Here is a 16366-nt window from a genome sequence, read left to right on the forward strand (position 1 = left end):
AGTTTGGGTGTAATCATCAAAATATCAAGCTTTTCCCAACATTTTATTTAAACCCAGATCAGCCGTTCATCTATCTGCACACTGTAGCCTTCTGTGATGTGAGTAATATAAGATCTGTATCACAATAACAATAAAAATGACATTTATATTTATACAATCATCTAATTGGCGCTTTAGTTTGGTCCAAGACCAGGTTTAATCCATGACCAATAAAGCAGCCTCTGGCGTTTTGGAATAGAAGTGGAGCAGACAGCTTTCTCTGCAGTGGGTAATTGTGTAGACAGCTTTAAGGCTTGGCTTTGCTTGGTCATACAGTCTCAGGCTCCAAAACTCGTCCCTCTAGTTCTGTTGTGAGCTCCAGCAGCATGCCATCCTGCTCCCCACCTGTGCCTCCTCCACCAGCAGGCTAGCTAGTTAAGCTGGCACCCGGCCATATCAGTAATGAAGCTCAAATCCAGTGCTGACAAGAAGCCCTGCTCTGGACACTGAGGATGTTTATCACTTCAAATCTACTCTGAGGCCTACTGGTGTCCCAACCAAATTATTATATATTTGTAAATAATAATTCTCTCTCTCAAAATTAATAAATTGAGCATAAATACTAATGTCAAATGTTTGGAGACACCCGGTCTTGTTTTTTTTTTGTTGGTTTGCAACACCTCATCCTTATAGTGTGACCCATTATCCTTAGTGAGGGACTGATTTACTGATATAAGAGGCAAGGCACGTTGTCTATCAAACATCTGGTGAGCAGTAGGCAGAGTCACAATAATTGTATTCTTTTATGCGCCAGAAATAATTGTTATAAACAAAATTATTGACACTTTAAGCCCAATTTAAGCCACTGGCATAATAATCGAATAATACCATAAAATGCAATAAAATTGAAGACTAAAAAAAAAAAGTTTAAACACCCTAAATAAACTACACTTAACTTAAACACTCTGCCAGATGTTAATAAAACACTCTACTCGCCTGTTACAATCATTACCCCACCACTTACTGCACTGTTCTCTGTTGGTTGTAATGCCTTCCATTGTGTAATTCCAAGCACATACGTGACAAAGCTGCTTTAAGAAGGTTAGGTACCATTTAAAAAAAATGCTCCTTTATGAAGGGTTTATAAATAGTTTATAAATTAGTTTATTGATGTTATTAATTAGGTGATAAACCATTACATTTACATTTACATTTACATTTATGGTATTTAGCAGACGCCCTTATCCAGAGCGACTTACAACAGTGCTTCAAAGTTACTTAAGATATCCAAAGCTAGTTTGTAGACTAGGATCAAGAGATACATAGAACTTAATCATGTTAAGAACCCTAGGAACCTTTTTTTTTTTTTTTTTTTTAGTTTAGGAACTCTTTGAAAAGATGTGTCTTCAGTCGACGTTTAAAGACCGTGAGTGACTCTGCTGTTCTGACATCCAGTGGAAGTTCATTCCACCACCTTGGTGCCAGCACAGAGAAGAGTCTGGATGTCTGTTTTCTGTGTGTTTTGAGTGATGGAGGTTCGAGCCGAGCCGTACTGGAAGCTCTAAGAGCTCTTGGTGCAGATCTGGCTTTGACCATCGCCATCAGGTATGAAGGTGCTGGTCCGTTTTTTGCCTTGTAGGCCAGCGTCAGGGTTTTGAATCTGATGCGGGCGGCAACAGGAAGCCAGTGGAGGGAACGCATCAAAGGAGTCACATGACTGAACTAAAAGTATCTTAAAGCCAGCCTACCTTACAAGCAGAGGATAATCAAGTAAACTCCAAGCACACTAAATGAATACTGGATAACACACTTAATTTATCAACAACTGCAGGCTGTTAGCCACACCTCTCTAATTCACACCTTAACTAGCCAGAAACCACACCTGAATCAGCTACCCAAATCAACAAGTCCCAACAAGCCCAAGATTACCAAAACAGTTCTAACAGAATTAAGCTAAAAGTATCTTAAAGCCAGCCTACCTTACAAGCAGAGGATAATCAAGTAAACTCCAAGCACACTAACCATTAATAAGCAGTTACAACACAGTTGCACACCGTATTGTGATTTCACATTTATTTATACTGTTAAACCTCAGATCTTACTACTAGATGCTTATCTTACTTTGTCTTTTTCATCAGTCACCTTTAACATTTATGTTAATAACTTTATTCATTTAACTACAATAAAATATTATAAGGACTAAACTGACTTTCTATATTATTTTATTAGGTATGTGTAAAAAAAAAAAAGTAATTTGTCACTGTTGTTCTTTCTATTTACGTGCTTATTTTTTTTTGTATTTAAGTATTAGTATTTTTTTATTTATTTATAACCATTAATAAACTCCTTTATAAACTATTAATAAACTCTAAATAAAAGAGCCTTATTTCAAAGTGGTACCAAATGTTAAATGCCCTCATAGCTTTGGAAATGAAATGGCCTTACACTCAAACTTCGGCAGTTTGTTTAACAATAGATCTTGTTTTATACACTGTCAAAAAACAGATTTAACATTAAATTATAATTAACATCATTAGAGATTTATACTATAACCAGAGAAATTGAGTAAAATAAAGAAACGGGCTCCTTTAGCTTAAAATAAAAAGATACAGCATCTCTAAGGCCTTTTCAATACGCAAAAACACATGTACCAAACTGTTTCACCCAAGAAATAAAACGCAAGGTTTCCTGATGTAAAGTAATTGAAGACGGAGCATGACCTCCCGCTATAATAAACTGCTCTCTGGTGGAGCTGACGCGTCCCTGGGCCAGGTGTGGCACATGGCTGGGTTCAGACCGCAGCAACTAATAAGCTGACTTCACAGACACTGCGCACAGAGAGAGCTTCATCAGCTAATGAGCACAAATTCACCTCCACACAATCAGCCATGCTGCCATGGGCTTTTACAGCAGCATCCTGTCACATGCCTGCACCTCCAGCTGCCACGTGCTGCTGGCAGGAAGTCAGAGACGGGGAAAGGGAAATGGGAGGGAGATTTGAAGCCCCCCCACCTGGCTCTAAACGTGATGTCGGAGTCACGGCGTGGACGCCTGTGTCAGCAAATGACTGTAATTAAGAGCTGCTGGAGAGTAGCACACATTTAAGAGGATCAAAGCCATTTTAAGGGGTCGCAGGGAGAATCTTGGGGACAGACAAAAACCCAAGAAAAAGTTTCTGCTGAGAAAATCTGTTAATATGTTGCTTTTGTATCATACAATCAAATACCACAGGCTATCACTACCATTCATTTAGTATAAAAATATATAATAAAATAAAATAAAAGATCCTGGACGCATAACACCCTAACAGGCAGAGGCTTCACACAGGATCAATAAGGAAGGAGAGTAACATTATCCTGAGTGATGGTGGGGGGTGGGGGGGAAAGGGCCAACGACCCCCTTAGAAAGCAGAGTAGATACAATTTCTTGAGGGCCAATTATGCTCTCTTCGACTCGCAGCAACGGCAACAATAGGGATCAAACCACCAATTCCCTGATAATAAGATCCGCTCTTACACTCCTAAAGACAGCTGCACCACTTGGGAGCACAAAGATTATGCAAACCTAAAGAGCTCATCAAATCAGAATTGGCCAATCCATACCATTAAGGTACACAGATCGAAACTGGATATAAAAAAATTGCATAGGACATCCCTAGATTAGAATGTATAGCAAGCACTTGGGTTTCAAAATGCAGACTCTAATCTATGTCTGTACAATGTGGAATGACCATTCCTGCTAAGCCTAATGTATTCATTATAAATTCATTGTAAAAACAGGGGAGTCGGGTCGCTTTTCGCAGGAGTTCTGCTGGCCACGTCACGTGTTTTCACGTACTTACATCACATGTACAGCCTATAAAAGAGGATGCAGGTGGTGGAGCAATGGAGACTTCAGAAGGGGAAACTCAGAGCTCATTCACTCATAGTAAAAACAAAGAAACATAAAACAAGCTCCGAAGCCAAAAAGGAATGCAATAGAATCCATGCTAAAACCGGGACTGAACATCGGACTCATTCACTCTGAAAGACGACCGCATCACACCCTCCAAGTTTAAAATGATTCGTCCACATGCTCGGTGCAATTAGCCATTTTCACCAGAGAGGGCCCTAAACCCCCCAAAATCCCAAAACTTAAGAACATCAGGTTTAAACACTGGTCAGCGTGTTTATAAGAAGGTGACATGAATTACATGAAATGATGGTGGGTGCCAGTAGGTGGCGATTATCATGACCGGCATTGTCTGGCTAGAACTGTCCATGCTTAGAGACAAATGAATCGCAGAAATGACCTTCACATTCAATGCAGGAAGTTGCTTAATCTTTTCTCAGAGATCAATGCAAAGATTCTGTGGCTTTCAAGGACATGAAACAAGTCTTGGGACGCAATACTAGATCCTGTCTAATGACTTTTTACACAAAAAGTGATTTTACTGTAGTGTTTTAAAGTAACTTTGTGGTCAAATGATCCGGAAGGTGAACTGTTTCAGAATTGAAGTTTCAAGATTATGTCTAAGTGATGTATCATATTAAAACAAGGCAATGCTTATGTTTTCTTTTAAAGCCTGTTGAGGTCCTGTTGAGGTTTGCTGTATTGAATTCTTGATTATCCTGCCTGCCATGAGCATCAGCAGCTGGAGTCTGAGAAAGCACATTCGGCCTGGCTCTCTCTGGGTGAGTAGATGGCACTCTTTCCCCTCATTACTCTTAGTGTGATGCTGGTCAGCACAGGCATCTCTTAGCTGATGTACTGGAGCTGGTATGCTGTGCTTTCTTCTGAGTGCATTGGCTAATTGGTGGCGCTGTATTAGTGGCAGTTTAAAAGAAAAAAAAGGAGTTACATGTGTCTGCTTCTCATGTATCAGAGGAGGCATGTGCTAGTGGCCACTCACCTACAGTTAGGGGCATTGGTAGTGACGGGTGAGTTTATATGAAACAGGAAATGGGTAATTGTCCTTCCAATGGGATTAAAATTAGAAAATAAATAAAATGTTAATTATATTTACAGTCACATCTGACTAAGTTCTCAGCTTCCTCACCTCCATCTGTGGTTTTAAATCCTACAACCCTGGATACATTATTCAGTTATTACCCTTAATACATACAAAATATTAAATTATTTGGAAACAAGTGAGTTTAACACATCTTGCAGAATCCCACAGGGTTAATTTTTTGGGACCTATAGAACTGATGTTTACATACAGATTTTAAGGGGTTAAACTTTTTCTCAACATTGCAATCCTGTGCAACAGTGCTAGACTTTTGACTAGACTTTCATGCCATGAAAATGTCAAACAGTAACACCCCTATTGTCAGTACATCTATATTAACCCCTGCTGTGCAGGAAACTCTCAGCAGCACCGTTTCCTCTGTTGTTTTTCCCATAAAACTCACTAAGGACACCACAAGCATCCCCCGACAGGCATAAAAGACCATTAAAAACGATTTCAGCAGCACCAAAAAGGAAGCGATCTAACAAGAAGAACGAGACTTTGCTCAACGATGAAGGATTTCTGCCTCTCTTTCTCTCCCTGCCTGCTGTGATCCGGCCTCAGAGCTTCAGCCAGTGCAGGTTATGACAGTGTGAATCTAAAAGAACACAGAGAATTCGTGTTGCCTGTCAGGCCTCTCATTAAAGAGGAGAGGAGAAAACACTGAGTCTGGCAGACACTGAAGATCTCACATGTTAAGGCACTAGGAAAGAACTGTAGCTTCCTATAGTGCTCTCTCTCTCTCTCTCTCTCTCTTTCATATCCTGTCTCGCACCAGAGTTTTCAAACTTCCTAGTTAAGGGAAAATAACTGCATTGCTAGAACCGCCTCAAGTCATGCAGTCTGTTAAGCCTTCGCACTTTCGGAGCTAGTTGAGTGTGGAACTTTTCTCTGGAAGACGGAAGACTGCAGAGAAAAAGTGTGAGGAGGAAAACAAGAAGGAGAAAAAAAAAGGTCTCTCTGGAGCTTTAGCCACAGCCTTGTTAATGAGCGCCACTTAATTAGGTCAGAGCTGCAGCCGGAACTGATACAAAGACTAAATGTCAGAGTCTAAAGAGGAGCTGTGGAGGGAGAGAGAGAGAAAGAGAGAGAGTGTAAAGGAGCTATAGGAGAAATGGCCAGTTTGGTCTTGTTTTGAAAAGAGAATCACTGAAATTAATGAATAAAATTAGCTATTTACTTCTATCACAGTCTAATGTTGTGTTACGAGGTCTTAGCAACTGCAGTCACTGCTGCAATGCAAACCCCTATTGTTTTCTATTCTGAAATATATGAAATAAAAGGGTAAACAACACATACTGACAAGCAAAAAGGAAGTGTTCAAAAATCATGGATGTTATGAATGAATGGTAGTATAGTATGCTAAGTACGCTAAGTGCGCTTTTGTCCAAAGCGACTTACAATAGTGAAGTACAAAAGTATTAGAAGTTGAAGATGTTTTTACCTTTAACTTCTATTACTCTATGTACTTCACTATTGTAAGTCGCTTTGGACAAAAGAGTCTGCCAAATGTAATGTAATGTAAAGTATGCTAGCTAAACAAGGCAGGGTGCATTCAAGCCACCGCTAACACAATGGGGGAAAACAACTACATTGATTTGTATTGCAAAAACTGCTACAATCATATTTAGCTTATATATATAGCTATATATATATATATATATATATATATATATATATATATATATATATATATGTATATATATATATGTATATATATATATACATATATATATATATATATATATATATATATATATATATATATATATATATATATATATATATATAAATAAATATACAACACTTTCTTCAGAAAGGCTGGAAGGTTAACATGTTGATGTTTAAATGTTAAAAATGTTTAAAAAGCACGTGACCCTTGGTTGGGTGTATGCTATACAATATGTCAACCAATAAAAATTAAACATACAATATTATGGTACATAATATTACTAACACAAATTTTTGTAATATATATATTTTTTTTAATCTTTTTTTTTTTTATATTTGCGAGCTTTTTTCCCCATTTTGGCCTTTTTGTATTAGGTATTTTTCAAAAAACACTATCAGGTATAGGAAAGAGTATTACTGTCTTACAAACAAAAGTAAAAAATCTTTATTAAACAAAATGCATATGGTGAAATACACTGACAAAGTTTTTTTTTATATTTTTAGCGCATTCTATTCTCTGGTTACATTTAAAGAAATGTTAATGCATATATTAAACACACTGCATTCACACACATAAAGCAGGAATGCATCAGTTCCGCTCGCTCTCTTCAGCTGAAATAACGGTGATATGATTCCTCTACAATGAGCAGTAATCTCCTGCATTACAAATGAGCTCTATATGCTAATTGCTAATTAATATGTCTGCATTCAAGCAGGTTTTTGATTATAGCATCTGCCGAATGTAGCCATGCTGGCTGCTCTTATTACTTTACATATTCCTCATTTTGCTCTAACCAATCAGTGAACGTTTTACTGAGAGCTTTGTGTGTCTTGTGACCAATCACAGGCATTCTTTGCATGTTTACATGAATAAGGGTCAAAAGAACATATTATAGCTAAAGTAATTCATCAGTGTGTTTTGAGGTTTTACTGGGTATATCAGAATCGTAATAAGCAGCGATTAAAACAAAATTATTAATTGATATAAAAATGATATAAATAGGCTGGCTATATCAGTGAATGCACATCTCGCGTTTTACAAGAGGACAGAATGTAATGAAACAGCATCTTTGCTGTACATGCTCACTTTTAGCTCACAGGTCATTGCCTACAGCTCCCTGGCTCTCAGCCCATCATGCTGTATGTGCACAAAAATCCAGTATGGAGGAAAACATGCAGTCTCAGCACGTCCTAAATTTACCTACAGCTTAATCTGGAGAATAATCAGTGATCTAATTTCAGTCATTTGTCCCATTTTCCTTTCAGTGCTAACTAAACCTATTTGTTTATCTCTAGCTTAGTATTCCTCCATCTCACGCTCTCCCTCTCATGCACCCTCTGCCAGGGCTGTGAGACACCAGGCTCAATAGCTCCCATTGGTTGTCAGTGACATCACCGAGAGCTCAATATAGAGTAAACTAGGCTGGTTGGCTTTTCCTGATCACCGATGCCCTCTTGTGTCTGTTTAAAGCCGTACAATGCAACAGATTTCAGTTTAGGTGAAGTTTATATAATTTGATAAGTTAAGAAATGTAATCTTATGTCTTTACATTTGTTAGAAAGCTAGAAAACATGAATCTGAAACTTTATAGTGTCACAAAATACTTGGGGTATTATAGTATAACACTATAGCCATAATTTACACTGCATTATAACTTGCTAACCAGCTCATCAGAATATTTATATTTGTATAGATATTAATTTGTTTAGAGTATGATGTACTACCCCAAAAATAATTGCAATAAACAATATTATTGCCATTTTAATACAATCTAATTATGTATTCATATAAAGGAAATATAATAACAAAGATAAATTTAAAGTATTACAAATATTCAGACATTGGAACAGGATTATATATATATATATATATATATATATATTTTTTTTTTTTTTTTTTTTCTTACATAATAATTCAATACTTGATGTCATGTACTGATGTCATCAGGTCTTTGGTCCATATTGTCCGAAAATTAACACCGTAATTTAATCATGATTAAGTCTAGAATATGTTGCTTTTGCTTTTTAACCCTTTAATAAGCGTCTGGTGTGTGATAAGTTACCTTGCGACTGGTGTAGTGAGCATGCTTGGCCAGTTTGCCGTTGAGTGCCTGGAGAAACATCTCATCCGTCACCTTCCCCACGTTCATACAGGCCTCATCCAAAACAGAGAAGATTCCCTTGTGCTGCTGCTCCACCAGGTCCACAATAATCTGATTATTGAAGTAATCAATCTGCCCAGAGCCCACACAAACACACACATCATACACACATCAAAGGTTTATATGAGATGTATGATAGTTGTACAACATTAAAGAGCAGGCTATTCTTGCAAAACCACTCATAAAGTAGGTTTTGAAGCATTTGAAACATCAGTAAACAAATGTATTTGGGTTAGAAGCAATAAGGGAAATCCCAAAATAGTCTCACATGTTTCCATGGGATGCCCTCTCGCTGATACTCCTCCTGCTCCTGCTTCAGCACCAGCTGAATGAAGAGCTGCTGCAGCTTTTCATTGCAGTAGTTAATACAGAACTGCTCAAAGCTGAAGCAGAAAAAAAAGATAGAGATAAAATGTTATAGAAGAAAACCTAGATATACAGCATTTAAGTACATTAGTAGATTAGGTTTAGTTAAACACTATATTTTACCTGTTGTTCTGAAAAATCTCAAAGCCATATATGTCCAGCACTCCAATTACTGTGTTCTTCCCATGGACTCTTGCATCATAGTTCTTCACTTCAATAATATCATTGATTCTTCCCACAATCCAGCAGAAGAGGCGCTCATAAATAGCCTAGGCAAAGACAATGCAGTCAATACACAGCAATTAGTACAAACTGAATAACATAAGTAGACAGAGATTTATTTTCAATGATTTTTTTTCTCTATAGCCATATTGTGAATTAAATTATATTCATCTATTATATTTCTGTTTGATATGTGTGTTTAGTTGAATTATCATTACGTATTAGTATGTTTACATCTCCACCAAAACACCTCACTGTACAGGACCTCTAAAGATGCCCTGCTGTATTAAGCACCAAGGAATTTGCAACAAAATCCAACAAAGTCACAATCAATTGGACTTCTTGACCAAATTTATGTAATCTGTCCCTCTATTGCTCCATGGTTTAAATTTAATATTTGTGTGTTCATTGTAGGCATATTGCTGGTAGACAGGGGCTAGCATGAGCACTCTGACAGGTCTGTGGCTATTAATTCCCCATATGCAGCAGAGCGCAATGCACAGTAGCTTTTCTGTCTGTAAAGGCCAGACAATAATTATTGTTGCCCTCATGCATCTATTAGCCTTGAGTGTACAACAGACACCCTGTGTCTGATGATCCAAGGCCATAATAATTTGACCATTGTTAAAAGCACACATTAATTACTTTATGTCTTTTTTGTAAATATTTATCTACTTTATGCAGCATTAATTATGTACACAGTATGTTACAGCTGTAACTTTTATTCCACATTTCAGAAATCTGGAAAAATATTACACAGAAAATAGTTTCCTTTCATCCACATAAACATATGTGTGCTTCAGTTACTTTTTTTTACAGTTTCAATTTAGCTTATGTACAGGCTGATGATCAGGTTTACCTTAGCTAGAGCATCCCGGCCGTAACTGGCCTCTTTGTCCGTGTGCTGCTTGTCAATGACATCACGTCCCGTTGCAACAGTGCGGTAGAGTAAGGCCTTCTCAACATTCTCCTCTTTAGTGGACAACAGCTCCCCCAGCACTGCTACCAGCTTCGAATTCTCAATCAGAGTCACATCGCCATCACTGCCAAACTTCAGATTGCCCTGAAAAAAAGACACAGTGCCACTGTTAAATCTGTCTCAGACACATTACAAAAGGAAAAGCTCATATCTGTTCAAATTACATATCTTTTAATGACTATGAACATTCATTAAATGGTAACAGTAATAAACTGTGACAGTAAAAATAACACAAAATACTGCACTGACTATGCAGACAAAGAGTGTAAATAATAGAAAGTACCAGGTGCAGAATGGTAGCCAGGATCCTGTAGACTGTATGAACTTCCTCTGTGGTGAAGCCAATCACCTTCATGGCATCTGCTACAGCTTTAAACTCTGCATTGTCATTGATGGAGGACTGCAGGTGTGACAGAAGAGACACAGGGAGAGGATAAGAAGCCTTATTTTAAGAGCCCACAGAGACCAGCTACACACAACAAACATCATTAACAGCTATTACATGTAAATTGTAACAAATTTAGAGAAACAAAATTGTAAAATTTTACATGAGGGTTTCTCTGGCAGTTATGACAAACCAAGGGATTCATATAATACAGCAAACGTATGATGGTTTGGTAGACATTAACTGTAAATTGAAGTCAGTGTAAAAGGAAGGCTACATTTAGAGCATCATAAATATAATATACACCATATAGAAAAACAACAGGCAGATTCAAACAGGGCCAAAGTAAAAATAAAAAATAATAATAAATAAAAATAATAATAATAAAAAAAAAATTGATATACACAGCTTTTTATGTGATGCTTAATCAAAGTACAAACCCGTGTTAAATATGCTCAGCTCAAATAATATTTTATAGAGTAAATAAATATACATAGCTTTATACCATTTTTTCTACAACGACAGTGGCTCAGTATCTCAACTTTACCAGGATCTCCAAAATATTCCAGTATACTTAACAGTTATTTCGTTTTTGGTAGGATTCTTTATGAAATGCTCTCCAAAAGCTTTCCGGATTTTCCGATTTTTCCATGTTTTCCTGTTCCATCATTTACACCTTACTTCATCTTAATAAAAAGATACCATCACAATTAAGCATTGCACCTGTTGCTGACATAGATATACTACACCACAATCAATTACACTATTCAATGTACACAAGTGGCACTGTCAACTGTTAAATGTTAAATGCTTGCACAACTTCAGAAATTGAAAGTCTCTTCCATCAGGGTTTGTTCAAACTATGTTAATTCATGTCACGTTAGCGTTTAACCTAACTCAAAAGATAACACCTCACAACTTATACAGGGGTGGGCCTTCCCAAGCTGTCCCCTGAGGTAATACTTCATCATAAGTTCACATATTGTTGCATATTGTTGCATTACTGCATGACATTTATCAGCTTGAACTGTGCACATGCATGAGTCCAAGTTTCACCCCACCTGTTTGAACTCTATTTTAAGACGACAGTAATATCTCATGACAGATCACCATATCCCAAAGGCCTCATCTCAAAACACCTAGTCACATCCCTAACATTAATTAATTCTCACTGTATTAATTAGTCTCATGAGTAAAGAAATCCGTAGCGCTCTCTCTGCATATACCCATGCTTTTTTTTTTTAGTATTATTTCTGCTGTTGCATTTATAGCTCTCCTCAATTACAGCCAGAGAAGCGCTGGCGCAGTAACTAATTTCCCCATCTCCCCAGCCCTCAGAAAACAACAACTCTGGTGTTTCTAATTATTCCAGTGCTCTTGTGGCTCATTCTGCCTGCAGACTGGGGCGTATTTCGTACAGTAGGTAGCTCTGGAAACCACAGCCCTTTTGGACCCAGAATGATGCTTGACCAAAAATTTTTCAATAAAAAAAAAAAGTGGAGCATGGCACACAATGTTCAAACAGCTCTAGACTGCACTACAGCAGTGTTTCCCCCGCAACCCGGCCTGTTCCATGACATCATCTTGTTTACTGCCATAAATTTGTTTTTGTTCTCTCTCATTAAACTCTGAGCAGACCCAGCTGAGCAGCCACCTGTAATTCAGCTCACTGACTCAACAACACAGAGCCATGACAGGCTTACATAACATGCAACATATCACACTTAGACTTGCATCACTTGCTTTTGTGCTGTGGAAATAAAAATGTTGATACTTTAGTTTTAATGGGAAAAGTACGCCTTGCGCGGCTCGAAACTTGCAAAAGGCATGTGCTAATTTTTCTAAATTAATTACTGGTGTGTTTTGAGTGTAACGTGAAATAAATGAAAAGTGTGGGCGCCGAGTGGTCCAGCGGTCTAACATTTAAGCAGATTCGAACCATCAAGCTTCCGAAGCTCAGAGGGAGCACAATTGGCCCTGCTCCCTCCGGGTGGGTAGATGGCGCTCTCCCCACATCACTCCTAGGGTGATGTCTACATCACAGGGCGTCTGTGAGCTGATGTATCAGAACCGAGCCGCTGCGTTTTCCTCCAAGTGCGCTGGCTGCTCGGCAATGCTGCATCAGCAGCAGCTCGAAAAGAAGCGGTGGCTGGCTTCACGTGTATCGGAGGAGGCATGTGCTAGTCTTCACCTTCCGGGTGTGTTGGGGCATCACTAGTGATAGGGGGAGTCCTAATGAGTGGGTTGGGTAATTGGCCATGTAAATTGGGAAGAAAATAGGAAAAAAAAAAAATAAACAAATAAATGAAAAGTGTGAAGGTGCGTAAGCAGGGCATTTACAGGAACAGCTATACTATTTAATTGTGTATATATATTTTTAGATGTGATGTAAAAGTTTGGTTTGAGTACTGCGTCATATGTCCTAGTGTGTTTAACGAGCGAGGTTGTACGTGCGTTCTGCCTGTGTTGCTAAGATATCAATGAACGTCTGACGGTTGACCGTTGTGTAGGCTTTTTTCAAGCAGTGGTGCACCCGTGTTCTCCACAGTCAAGATAGCAATACACCAGAAATTAATATGTACACACCTCATTTCCAGACTAGGATGTAAGATAGCAATGACCATCATGATGCACTTGCACAAGGTATAAAATAGGGCCCTCGTTGTATTCAACAGTAAAAATGTAAAAAATAAATAAATAAATAAATAAATAAAAAGAACAATAATAATACCTTGATCATGCCTCCAACTTTAATGTAATTGTAAGCTGTGGGGTCTTTCTGAATGTGCAAGGATCGCAGCAAAGACTCGGGAGCTCCTTTCACAAGCTGTGTCAAACAAAGAAAAAGAAGAATAAAGGTGAAAAAACACATAATTAAAAACAAGATGCCATTGATTCTTCTGTTGCTGACTGCTAAATACTGGCTGCTCTATATTTTGGAAATCCTCCATTAAATATTGGTGCCACTACAATATTATAGAAGTGGGAGGGATGTGGAAGGCTCAACTAACATTTATCAGTATTGCAAAGGCTTTGGTGTTGCCGGTCCTAAAAGTGACATTTAGCATTTATAGGGGTTTTACTCTTAAATCGCTAGGAGAAGATAAAACACTGACTCTGCCCAGGTCTGCCATTGCTAATAGGCAGTACAAAAAGAATTTTCCATGTTTTTAATCCAAATTATTTAATTCTATTGGGGAAAAAAAGGATCATCAACTATGTAACATGTTCTAAATGGTAAAAAAAAATTAACTGATGCTTTTTAATAATATGCATCAATCAATGGGTCATTAAAGTGTCGTGAGAGCAACATTTTTGAGAATGATTTGAAAAGTTGTCGATAAAGGCACACAATAAAACTGTCCATGGTTTTTATTTTTTGCTTTAATAAAGCTACACTATATGGACACAAATATTGGGACACTGGCACCTTCATTGCTTCTTCTAAAATCAGTGGTATTAAAAAAAAAAAAGAAAGTTAATCTTGCTTTTGTTGGACTTACTGTCTCTGTGGAACACAAAGACCTTTGTCCTAGATTATGGAGCATTGCTGTGAGGATTTGATTGCATTCAGGCACAACTGCTTTGCTCAGGATTATCTGTTCAAATAGTTAACCAGCTACATGATAAACCCAAAATTGACTTTTCGGGTTGTTTCGCTTAGTAGTTAAAAGTATTTAGTCAAATTAAAAAATAAGCATTTAAAGTGTATTTTGCTATCACTCCAACTGCATTTGCGCTCTAAGTCAAGTTAAACGGAGGCAAAACATCACAGTAGACTGGTGTAATGCTAAATTAGCATAACACACAAATAGAACATGATGAAGAGCAGACAGTTAAGAAAGCCTGCAGCAGAGCATTAGTTTAAACACAGTTATTTCCAGCAGCATAAGAGTGAGTAATCCTTTGTTTTCGGTAGATGGCTGCAGCTCTGCAGTCATAAATATGGGTTTGGGAGCATCTGGCTCATGTGAGTCACACCAGACTTCAAAAACAAAAGTTAACCTTAGACTCATTTCTACACTGCTGCTGCTGACGCTTTCTTACCTGGTAGAAGGAGTGAAAACTTCTCTCTCCTTCCTGCTGGAAGATCACTCTAGACTGAATGTGCAGAAAAAGAAAATGTAAAACACAATAAACACAGATCGACAGACAACCCCAGAAAACAATGACAAATACGGCGGTGTATTGGCAAGAACATAGCAATATGAAACGTATCACGAAACAGCATTTAAAGCTCCACTAGGTAGGATTGAGATTTTGTGCTAGTGGGCTCCCCCTACAGTTGTAGAGTGTAACAAATGTTTCAGGTGGATTAGTTTCTCTTTCTTGTTTTCTGGCTTTCACAGACATATCTGGTCTCTTTCCAGCTTCTGCCAGAGTGTCTGTATGTAAGTTTGTAAAGAATGAACCAGTAGTCTTTGTAGAACTGTTAGAACTAAAGGTCGGAAAGCAGGTCGCAGTTCTCGCGGGCGTTGGTCGCGGCCGCATCGGAAAACGTACAGAGTCTGGTTTGAGCTCAGAGTAGCTCCGGCACAGACACGAGAGCACCGCTATTCCTCCTATTACACCTCAATGCAGCGCTGCAGTGAGTTTCAAGCTGTAATTTTACTTCTTTAAAAATATCAAAAATCAAGGAAATCCTACCTAGTGCTGCTTTAAGATTCAATATATCACAATATATTGAAAGCACAGATGGTCATATAACCCCAGAAAACAAAGACAAATCCAATAAGAACAGTGAGACCTAACCATAGAATACTACACTGCTATCTAGTGGTAACAGTTTAAACACAAAATGAACCAATCTTCATATGTAGCCAATATACTAAAATTAATACAGTATTATAAAACAAAATACTACAATACAATACAATACAATTTGATGTATTACTATTTTCTTACACCCCTACAGACTAACAAAGTCTTTCTTTACCTTTTCCAGTAGGTAGTTATTTATATGGCCACCGATGGGGTCCCCCTTAAAGTCGAAGTTAATATCCATGTATTTTCCAAAGCGGCTCGAGTTATCATTGCGGTTGGTCTTGGCATTTCCGAAAGCCTCCAGGACGCAGTTGGATTTCAGCAGCATGTTTTTTACCCTGGAAAAAGAGACACACTTTACATAACCAACGCTTTTATTAGTTTTTTCCTGATTATTTTACCATGCTTTGAGGCTCTGTCTATTTCAAACTGGCTAAAAGGTTTTATTTGCCACTGTAAGCCACTATGCACATGTCTATGGTCACAAAGGCCTAAATATATATATATATATATATATATATATATATATATATATATATATATATCATCATTACCATAGTCCAGAGCGAGCATGGTGAAAGCTGTGCGGGTCAAACCGCAGTGTGTTCAGCACACAGGCAGCATCTGCATCACCACAGTGACCTACAGTACATCCACACCCACAAACATGCAGAGAACTGCCAACAAAAATCTACACTGGAAACCTACACTGGGTGTAGACTGTCTGTACAGACTCCAGTGGCTAAGACCAATGGCCCATATTTCAGTAAGCTCATCTATATACACAGTCCAGAATATGATAATGACCTCCCTTCACTGCAAAAAAATCCATTGACAAAAAAATAAAC

At 37.9% G+C, this 16366-nt stretch overlaps 1 protein-coding gene across 1 annotated transcript in view; it reads right to left on the bottom strand.

The window, feature by feature from the left end:
* The window catches only part of myo1d (myosin 1D), a 136543-nt gene that overhangs the window by 81602 nt on the left and 38575 nt on the right, over positions 1 to 16366 (bottom strand). The window contains exons 4-11 of the mRNA XM_007259173.4: positions 15691 to 15856; positions 14802 to 14855; positions 13486 to 13581; positions 10653 to 10769; positions 10250 to 10453; positions 9292 to 9437; positions 9071 to 9185; positions 8704 to 8874 (exon numbers count right to left, since the gene is read on the bottom strand). Coding sequence (XP_007259235.1) covers positions 8704 to 8874; positions 9071 to 9185; positions 9292 to 9437; positions 10250 to 10453; positions 10653 to 10769; positions 13486 to 13581; positions 14802 to 14855; positions 15691 to 15856 — 1069 coding nt within the window. The remainder of the gene's footprint in view (positions 1 to 8703; positions 8875 to 9070; positions 9186 to 9291; positions 9438 to 10249; positions 10454 to 10652; positions 10770 to 13485; positions 13582 to 14801; positions 14856 to 15690; positions 15857 to 16366) is intronic.

The sequence above is a fragment of the Astyanax mexicanus genome, chromosome 15 (genome assembly GCF_023375975.1).
Source record: "Astyanax mexicanus isolate ESR-SI-001 chromosome 15, AstMex3_surface, whole genome shotgun sequence".
NCBI lineage: Eukaryota > Metazoa > Chordata > Actinopteri > Characiformes > Acestrorhamphidae > Astyanax > Astyanax mexicanus.